This window comes from Nelumbo lutea, chromosome 6 (genome assembly GCF_056320005.1).
Source record: "Nelumbo lutea isolate HS-2025 chromosome 6, American lotus-T2T, whole genome shotgun sequence".
In the NCBI taxonomy this organism is placed as follows: domain Eukaryota; kingdom Viridiplantae; phylum Streptophyta; class Magnoliopsida; order Proteales; family Nelumbonaceae; genus Nelumbo; species Nelumbo lutea.
In genome coordinates this window covers 2579033-2588712 of record NC_142689.1, presented here as the reverse complement: position 1 = coordinate 2588712, position 9680 = coordinate 2579033, and the positions used below count along the sequence as shown (strand labels likewise).

Sequence of the window (9680 nt, the reverse complement as noted above, 5' to 3'; positions counted from 1 at the left end):
GTAAAAAAGATAAAAACAAAATTCTGCATCTTGTAGCTGATAGAATCAATGTTTTCAACCAGCCGTTCAGCATTCATCCAGACAGTTAAATCATTTTAACCATCATCCAATCACTTATTTTTAACGGAAAAGTACGGACAGGCCTAATGCAGATTTCTGATTCCCACCACAAAGCTATAAATATTCAGAAGGTCCAAAAGCCACACTCTATGCACCCATACCCACCCGTGAATTGACATCAATTCTGAGCTGGCACCTACCCCAAATATACTTTGAGCCTACAAATTCTAACCCTGGGGTTATGGATCATTCTCCCTATTTTTAATCTGATTTTCCTAAAACTCAGAAATTGATAAAAAATCTGTCTAATACAGGTGGTTAACTTTGCACTCAGTTGATTATTTGGGGTGATTTTTTTTATTATTTTTGGATAACTTTTCAAGATCTATGTATTCTCAAGACATATTTGCTATTTTTGTGAAAAGAACCCCCCCCCCCCCCTTTTTTTTACTCTGACAAGTGAACTTTTCACTTGCACCCAGAGACAAAAAGGGTTCAGCCTCTGGATCAGTATTTAAAACACTGAATATAATGATTTACAAGGATTTCCTTGAAGTCTGGAACGTAGCAAAATATAGGAGCTCCAGAGTCCAGACCCTTAAATGGGCCTTATATCCCGAGTTTGACGTCCATTCTAAATCACAATTCTTAATGGACCTTATTCCCTTACCCACCTCAAATTTAACTTCGGCCCCCATAAGATTGCCCCCCACCACAACACATCCCCGTTGTGTATTGAGAACATCTCTTGATGATATACCAGAAATGATGATATCATCATCATGGGAAGATGTTTCAGATACACGGCAGGGATGTGCTGGGAAGTTGTGGGGGCTGATCCTCCTCTACCTTTCTAAATTTTCAAATCTACCAGTCCAACTGGTTTCTAGTTACTTAAGCCAAATCCAACGGCTTTTCAACCCTCTCCCTCTCCCCCCCCCCTCTCTCTCTCTCTCTTTCTCGTACACACACAGAAAATTGATAATGCTGTCTAAGATTCGAATCAGATCTGTCTATTGAGTATCGATTCACTTCAATGTCCTAGCTATTTTTCTTGCGTCAAACGTTTGAAGCTTGATTTGAAAGTGCGAAGCTCGGAACTTTTCTTCTCTGTTCTGAATTTATTGCCTTTTAGTTTTCTCACTCTGTGAAGATAATTAGGTGGATAAGTACTGATATGAATGCACAAAGATCTCAAATTTCTTTTCTGAATTCATTGGCTCTGTCTCGATATGATGTCTTGACTGTTTATTCTGCTCTTTTTTATCACTTCATTGAAGAACAGGGGAGGAAAAGATGGTTCCGAAGATGAGGTCCTTTAAGTATTATTTTGCACAGAGAAGTAAGGAGAGGCTGCTTTCCCAGAGCTTGAAGGAAGGGTATTCAGAAATTGGGTTGGGTAGCATGGACGGACATGATGGAAGAACAAGATGCTGGTGTAGTAACTTTACGACAGAAACAATTACCAACTTATGGACATGGCTGCAACAGATTGCTTTTGAGGCATGGAATTTCGGTCGTTCCGACCCAAGAAAAATCATATCCTCAGCCAAGATGGGACTGGCACTGGTGCTCATTTCACTTATCATATTGTTCAAGGATCTCAGTCAAAACTCTGTTTGGGCGATTATGACAGTCGTTGTTGTTTTCGAGTTTAGCGTAGGTAATGCATTTTTGCCTGTTAATTTTGATGCTGTAACTGGATTTATCATCTGTGATAATTTGTTTTAAAAGTTGGTGGCTTGAATCCTTTCACAGGAGCTACTCTTAGCAGAGGATATAATCGTGGTTTGGGAACATTCTCCGCTGGAGCCATCGCTCTGGTCATGGCGGAGCTATGTATATTAACTGGAAACTTGGAAGAAGTCTTCATTATTATCAGTATTCTTATCACAGGTCTTGTTTTAGTGGTTCGATACTACCATATTTAGATTAATTTAGAAAGAAACTGTCTTTATATTTATGTCATCTTTCTTTTCTTATTTAGTTTTTCTTCTGGGTATTAACACCTCTGTTTTTGTTCTCTTGATTGCTGTTTTTGGCTCCTTTTCTGGTAGTCAGCATTCTGTGTTAACTTCGTGAAAATGTACCCACCAATGAAGCAATACGAGTATGGATTTCGTGTATTTTTGTTGACATATTGTTGCATAATGGTATCTGGGGAAACAATAAAAGAATTTTTCGACACAGCGGTAAGTCGCTTGTTGCTCATTGCCCTTGGAGCTGTTGTTTGTTTGGCTGTAACTATTTTCGTATACCCAATTTGGGCCGGGGACGACTTGCACAACTTGGTGGTAAAAAATTTCATGAATGTTGCTACTTCTTTGGAAGGTGAGATGGATGAATTTCCATATTTCCATTACGGGTTATATGAATGCTCAAGTCTGTTAACATTTCATATTATTCCCATATCTCTGCTCCATTGTTTCGACAAATTCAACTGAATTCTCCACGTTTCTTACCTGACAGGGTGCGTCAATGGATATCTGCAATGTGTGGAATATGACAGGGTACCTTCAAAAATTCTCACCTACGAAGCTTATGATGACCCAGCATATAGCGGCTATAGATCAGCTGTAAACTCTACTAACCAGGAAGATACCCTGGTATGTATGGTTTTATTGCAATTATCTATGGCAACCTGCAACTCCTTGGACGAAAGGAAGTATCTACTCATGTTAGATTGTTCTTATCGCTTGGTCAGCTAGGTTTTGCCATCTGGGAACCACCCCACGGACGTTATAGAATGTTCAAATATCCATGGAAGAACTATGTCAAAGTGAGTGACGCACTGAGGCATTGTGCATTCATGGTCATGGCTTTGCATGGATCTATGCTTTCTGAAATACAGGTGATTAAGCTTTCTTCTTTACAAATTCTGTTAGTAGCTTTTTCAAGAATATACATCTCCATTTTCAGTACCTTATCTCTCAAGGATGCTTTCCTTTGTGCAATCATATCAGAATGAAATTTTGTTATAATTTCCCATGCATGGGCATTTCTTCTCATGGACCATACTGCATCAGTAATGAATTCTTTTGTTAGTTTACACCCATAGGCCATAGGCATCGAACTATGTATCAGATGATTTTCTTTTTTTTTTTTTTTTGGTAATTGAGCATAACAATGTTTACTTTAAAGAATTCAATTGGATTAGAAAAAATGTGGTGCAATTTTATGATGCAAAAAAATTAGGGAAAATTCTAGTCAAAGCTGGCTCAACATTTAAAATAATGTTGCAGATTGGTTCAAAAACCAATAAAACTCTAACAACAGGCTGTACGTTTCAAATTATAAAAACCCCCGCCATGTCATTGGAAGGCTTATGTGACTGTTGCCAACATGAGACTCTTAATCCATGTTGGACACAGCACGGATTATTTGAAAATAAAAAAAAGGGGTTTTCACTTTCTCTCCCACTCCCTTTGTCTTTCAATCTCCCTCCCACTCTCTCACACTCTCACAGTTGTCTCTCCTTGCTCAATGACTATGTGATTTGAGAAAAGGGTTTTACATTCTCTCAGTCAATCTCTCTCACTCTCTCCCTCTCTGTCAATCTACTGTCCTCCCTCAATTTCTCTCATTCTATTTCTCGTTTATCTCTCCTTCTCCCACATTTTCTCTTTCGGTCGATCTCTCCTTCTCCCTCAATCTCTATCATTCTCTCCTAGTTTCTTTCCCGCTCCCTCTCTCGTTCTTTTTTTAGACCATATTAAAGAACATAAGACCAACTTGGTATGATTCTAACTCTCTCAGCCCAATTTGATAAAAATTCACAAGAAACTCTTGACTATGAAATTTACACCAACTTGATAGAAATTTATAACTTGATTGTACAAGTTGTTGCTCCCTTGACTAACTTATAACTTATATAGTCTGATCAATACTGCATAAGTTTCTATGAAAAATTAAAAGAGATGAGGGAGGGAGCAGGAAAAAGACTGAGGGAGAACAATAGAGATTGAGGGAGAATGAGAGATCTAGAGAGAGAGAGAGAGAGAGAGAGAGAGAGAGAGAAAGAGGGAAAAACAGAGATTTTGATTTGGTTGTAGACTAAAGTCGAGAGAGTGGAAGAGACAAAGGGAGCGGGAGATCGAGAGATGACCATGAGAGTGAGAAAATGGGAGGGAGTAGGAGAGACAAAGGGAGTGAGAGAGACAAAGAAAGGGAGCTAGAGACTGAGAGGCAGAGGGAGCAAGAGAGACAAAGGGAGCGAGAGATCAAGAGACAAAGGGAGTGGGAGAGACATAGGGAGAGGGAAATTGAGAGACAAAGGGATTTAGAGATAGATGTTTTGATTTTGGTATAAACTTTTTGTTGTGTTCAATATGGATTAAGAGTTCTATGTTGGCAACAACCACGTAAGCCTTTAATGACATTGTGTGGGTTTTTATATTTTGAAATGTACACCCAGATGTTAGAGTTTTTTTTTTTCTTTTTTTCTTTTTTGTTTTTTATCCAACCTGCAGCATAAATTTAAATGTACAGCCGGCACTGACTATAATTTTCCCAAAATTTTAGGAACCAAGACATTCGAATGTTTCTTAAATTTTATATAATGCACAATGTCTTTTAAGGTTTAATGCTGTTCAAAACACAGTGTTTCCAACTTTTGCACTAGTGGAAATTAAAATCAAATTTCCATCTTGTTTAAGAGTTCAAATTTACAGGCCCCTGCAGAAAGGAGACTGGCCTTCAACAGCGAGCTGCAACGGGTAGGTACTGAAGGTGCTAAAGTGTTGCGTGAGCTTGGCAATAAGGTCAATAAAATGGAGAAGTTGAGCCCTGGTGACATTCTCTCCAAAGTGCATGAGGCAGCAGAAGAATTGCAAAAGAAGATCGATAAAAAATCATATCTTCTCGTCAACTCAGCCAAATGGGAGATTGGAAGAAGGGCAAAAGTCCTGTCAGACCCAGAGGACACCGATGAGGATCTAGATGATAAAACCAAGTTCCTGGCAAAGTCACTGAGTGAAACTGTGCTGGACCTTAGATCAGTCAAACTATCAAAGAGCTGGAATGCTCACAACACTAACATGAGTGCTCCCACCTCACTGCTAGAAGATGATTTATCTGAAAATATGTTCAAGAAACAGATATCATGGCCTTCACGTTTCTCACTCAATTCTAATATGGCGCTTAGTGAAGAGTCATCCACATATGAAAGTGCAAGTGCATTGTCTTTGGCTACATTTTTTTCACTTCTAATGGAGTTCGTTGTAAGGCTTCAAAATCTTGTTGATTCATTCAAAGAACTCAGTGAGGAAGCCAATTTTAATGAACCTTCCATTGACCCACTAGTGCCAGAAGAGATAGGTGGGATTTGAATCAGATTATATAGCTTTTACAAATTCAAGAGTTGAGATACAATTCGTCTTTGAATGTCATTGATTGATTAGCGTAGTTAATTAGCCCTTAAAATGATCGATCCAAGGAGTGTCAGTGTGTCACTATCCACTGTGAAATAGTGAAGTAGTCCTAACAATGAAATGGAATTGATTAGACGAAACTAAGCTAAATGGCAGTTCTTGATTGTATAGAAGCTTTTAAATAACTCTGTTATAACTGCGGGAATTATCAAGCAGGTACGATGCATCTCAGCTCAAGTGCATCTGAAACTTCTCCTACAGGGATACCCATAACGTACTCTATCTCCTCTGCAACTTCTTTCATGGAAGGCCGATTATGACGCCGATCATCCAAGCACCCTATAGCCACAAGGCCCAATGCCTTCATGCTCTCCAATTCAAGGCGGGTTGTTCCCTCCTTGAGCATGGGGTCAATGGTATCCATCAACTTCTTCTCCTCCAGCTTCTGCTTCACATAAGCTACCAAGCTGATACTATCATTTCCTCTTTTGAAATCAATGGCTTTCTGTGCAGTCAATAATTCCAATAATACAACCCCAAAACTGTAGACGTCGCTCTTGTCCGTCAACTGGTAATTCCGGTAATATTCAGGGTCGAGGTAACCCAAAGTCCCTTGAGCACAGGTAGAGATGTGGCTGAGATCAATCTCGGCAAGCCTAGATAGTCCAAAATCTGAGAGCTTGGCGTTGAACTTCTCGTCTAGTAAGATGTTGCTCGACTTGACGTCCCGGTGGTAGATAGGTGGCACAACGGAGGAGTGGAGGTAGGCAAGACCCTCGGCCGTCTGGTGGGCGATGCTGAGGCGCCTGCGCCAAGTTAGCATGGACGACCGTCCACCCGGATGTAGGTGGTCGTAGAGAGTCCCATTGGGGATGTACTCAGACACCATAAGGGGCTGTTGGAGCTCAACACAGCATCCAAGTAAGCGTACGAGGCTGCGGTGGTTCACTTGACAGAGGATCCTAACTTCATTGAGGACCAAATTGGTACTTTGGTGTTTCCAAGCTTTGCGCACTTAATGGCAACGACTGTGCCATCGGTAGGGACGCCCTTGAACACCTCTCCATAGCCACCGGAGCCAAGAACGCTGTCCTTGGAGAAGTTATTGGTTGCCTTCTTCATTTCTCTGCCGGTGAAGTTCCTAGCCGACTTGCCTCCGTTATTTGCATTTAGGATCTCTTGTCGCTCCTTAGCCAATCGTTCCCGAGCCTCCTTGATTCGCCGGTGCCGTTTGTACACGCCAACGATAGCCACTATAAACGTCGCACCCAGGACCGACGTCACACCTGTTCATATTTCAATTAGTTACTACTAGTTACCACTAGTTACCACCATATATATATCTTTGATCATCAGTTCACTTCCATGTTAGAGTCTGCCTTCAATATAATGGATGTATATGTTCTACCTGCTATTAATGGAGTTCGATTGGTCGAACGATCACAACCTCTGGGATCTTGACAAATTACATCTACACGAAAAGCGAAATGATGTTAGTTAATTAATTCCCGTTTTGGAGGCAAAGCATGGAGCTTAGTTCTTTGCAGTAGGAAGTGTGATACTGTGATGTGGAGCAAAACTAACTGCTGGATCTGGACGGGAAAAGGAGAAGGATAGATATGAAGCAATACTAACTGCTAGCACAGGATCCGATGATGGGGTTCCACCATAACCCAGTGTTGCAGAAACATCTACTCTGCCGGGGATCGACTGGGTCCGGCGAGCAAGCGGAATTCGATCCCTCGTTGCAATCTGCCTGCGACAGGCATAACGGCTCCGGAGGTAATGCCCACTGTATCTTCAACCCCGGTTGGGGCCACCTACTGACAGACAAAGAAGCATCTAAACTCACAAAACTTCGATAGGCTCTGCAACCACCCTCCCGAACCCTGATCATGTAAGAGTTGGTGGATCCGCCAGTCCTGAAAGTGCAGCAGATGGGAGCATCCACGCACGGAGCTGCCGCCGCCGTATCGTTGATGTAGGTGTGGTATAGGCTCCTTGACGAACAATTCAACGTTGACTGCAGTGCAAGGTCGGAGCAGTTGAGGTACAGGACGGTGTTGCTGCTGCTGATGTTGAAAGGGAGGCTGCTGTTGAGCTGGATGCCGTGGCTTCGGATATCGGTGGTCACGCAACTGTTGCCGGCAAAACTAGGTGGGCTGATAACGAACCGTTGGACCTCCGGGTTGATGGATAGGATGGTGTAGGATGAACCATTGAGTGTGTCGAATCGAAGCGTGCCTGAATCGCATTGTATCTTGTAGGATTGGTCACCACAGTCGGGTCCGGTGCTGAGTGGGTATGGTACGGTGGTGGTGCCACAGTCTCCGCAGTGCTTCGAGGCCGTGGAACACCCAAAGCATGACAGCAAAGCAATTGCACGAAGAAGAAGAAGAAGAGACAATGACATGGTTTTTGCCCGTAAGAATGGGAGAAGCCGGAAGCGGCATTCATTTGTAAAGGCATTACCCAAAGACCAAAGTCAAAAAAGAGAAAACCCAAGCAAAGGAATTGCTTGTTTTGACTTTTTTTTTTCAATTGATGATGTTATCGGGGGGATTTTATTGGTTCAAGTCAATTAATAACAGCTAACGGTAACGGTAGCCTCACCCGTTAGTTTTTCCCACCTTATCCCAAGATATTTTCTTCTATAGAATTCAAATAAAAAAGAGAACAGAACTTCATTTGTGATTTCTATCTCCAAGAAAAACCCTACACCAAAGCAACTCTTTTGGTGATTTCCCAATTCTCGAAAGTTCAAACAGAACCGATGTAACCATTTCTAGTCACGTATCAATTTTTGGTGGTGTATCAATTTTTTTGGCTAAGTACCTCGTCATTTAACCTGGTGGTGAAGTGCCTTGGTGATGAGCTACTTGGTGGCGAACTCCTTGGTGGAAAACTGCCTGGTGACAAGGTCCCTGGTGGAGAGCTGCTTGGTGGCAAACTCTCTAGTGGAGAACTGCCTGGTGGCGAACTCCTTGGTGGAGAACTGCTTGGTGGCGAGCATCCTGGTAGAGAACTGCCTGGTGGCGAACTCCTTGGTGGAGAGCTGCTTGGTGGCGAGCTCCCTAGTGGCGAGCTACCTAGTGGCAAGCTGCCTGGTGACGATCTCCTTAGCGATGGTGGAGCTCTCTGGTGCAGCGCAACCCGACTGCCCTCTACATGAGGTGATCTTTCCTTTGTAGGCAGTGGGAGCTGAGGGACCTGCGAGAACAGAATCAGAGGACCCTGGGGTATTTTCTCAGCGAGGACTCTCCGGCGTGTTAAGTTAGCACTCTAATTGTAGAGAGATTGAAGATGATATCGGAGAAATGAGAGAGCTAGAGAGCAGGGATTACCTCTATTTTTCCATCCTCTCCCCCCTTTGGGGGGTGATGTCTTTATATATCGGAGTCCTCGTAGGTTAGGTGGGTGAAAAGCCTCCAAACGGTAAGACTCGTCACATCCCGTTAGAACCAGGGTACCGTGGTGAACTCCTCGAGGTCGTCAGGCGGCTAGGTCGGTGCCTGGGCTAGGTTGTCAAGTCGGCGCCTGCGTCAGTCGGCGGGTCGGTGTTTGGGCCAGGTTGTCAAGTCGACGCCTGCATCAGTCGGCGGGTCGGTGTCTGGGTCAGGTTGTCAGGCAGGAGATTTTCCTGCTATACGCCAAACTACTCTTCTGTACCGAGCTACCCTACAAGTGGCGAGCTTCCCGGGGGAGCTATGCCGAGCTGCTTGTGGCGAACTCTGTCGAGCTGCCTGGCTCCTTGGCGACCTCTTTGGTGAGCTACCGAGCTCCTTGGCGAGCTCCTTGGTGAGCTATCGAGCTTGTGGGGTATGCATGCCGAGTTTATTGGTGGGCGTCTTATGGGCGGCTATGTCGGCCATGTCGGATCATGTGCCAGGCTGATCCAGGTCGGCCAGGTCGCGCAGGCCGTGCGCAGGCCATGCCAGGCAGGGCACAGGCCACCCGTAGGCGACGTGCAGTTCGCGCCAGGCCGCACTAGGCCGGCTAGATCGGTGCCCGGGTGGGACACCAACTTGGTAAGTTGTTGCCTGGGTGTTTGCCTAGTTGTCACAAGGTGCCATGTGTCACAATTTCACTAGAGGGTCAAATCTGCCCTCATCATTTGCCTCCCTCTCCCGAGCTGAGAGTAACTCAGCGAAGGGAGTAGATTTCTTTTGGCCCGTAAGTCAATGAGCTAGTAAGTGTTGATCCAATTCCTTAAGCTTTGGGAGCTGCCTGTATGTGGCGAGCTGCTAGTAA

General features: G+C 43.7%; 1 protein-coding gene and 1 pseudogene across 5 annotated transcripts; one reads left to right on the top strand and one right to left on the bottom strand.

Annotated features, from left to right (window-relative positions):
* The first annotated feature begins 1001 nt into the window (after positions 1-1001).
* LOC148846823 (aluminum-activated malate transporter 9-like) lies at positions 1002-5442 on the top strand. Of its 4 annotated transcripts, none has more exons than XM_088948097.1 (7): positions 1002-1145; positions 1346-1723; positions 1819-1956; positions 2122-2391; positions 2530-2666; positions 2765-2911; positions 4731-5442. In XM_088948097.1, exons 2-7 carry the CDS (start codon positions 1357-1359, stop codon positions 5385-5387), a joined length of 1716 nt encoding a protein of 571 aa, XP_088804223.1. In that variant the 5' UTR covers positions 1002-1145; positions 1346-1356; the 3' UTR covers positions 5388-5442. The 4 variants fall into 4 exon arrangements, with proteins under 4 accessions (XP_088804223.1, XP_088804224.1, XP_088804225.1 ...); XM_088948098.1 differs by having other exon boundaries at positions 1341-1723; XM_088948099.1 differs by having other exon boundaries at positions 1066-1221; positions 1341-1723.
* Positions 5443-5595: 153 nt separating this feature from the next.
* Positions 5596-7982, bottom strand: LOC148846822 (wall-associated receptor kinase-like 20; annotated as a pseudogene). The gene is made up of 3 exons (XR_016100214.1): positions 7065-7982; positions 6838-6900; positions 5596-6715 (listed from the first exon to the last, which is right to left on the bottom strand). The product of XR_016100214.1 is annotated as a wall-associated receptor kinase-like 20 (transcript).
* Between the last annotated feature and the right edge of the window lie 1698 nt (positions 7983-9680).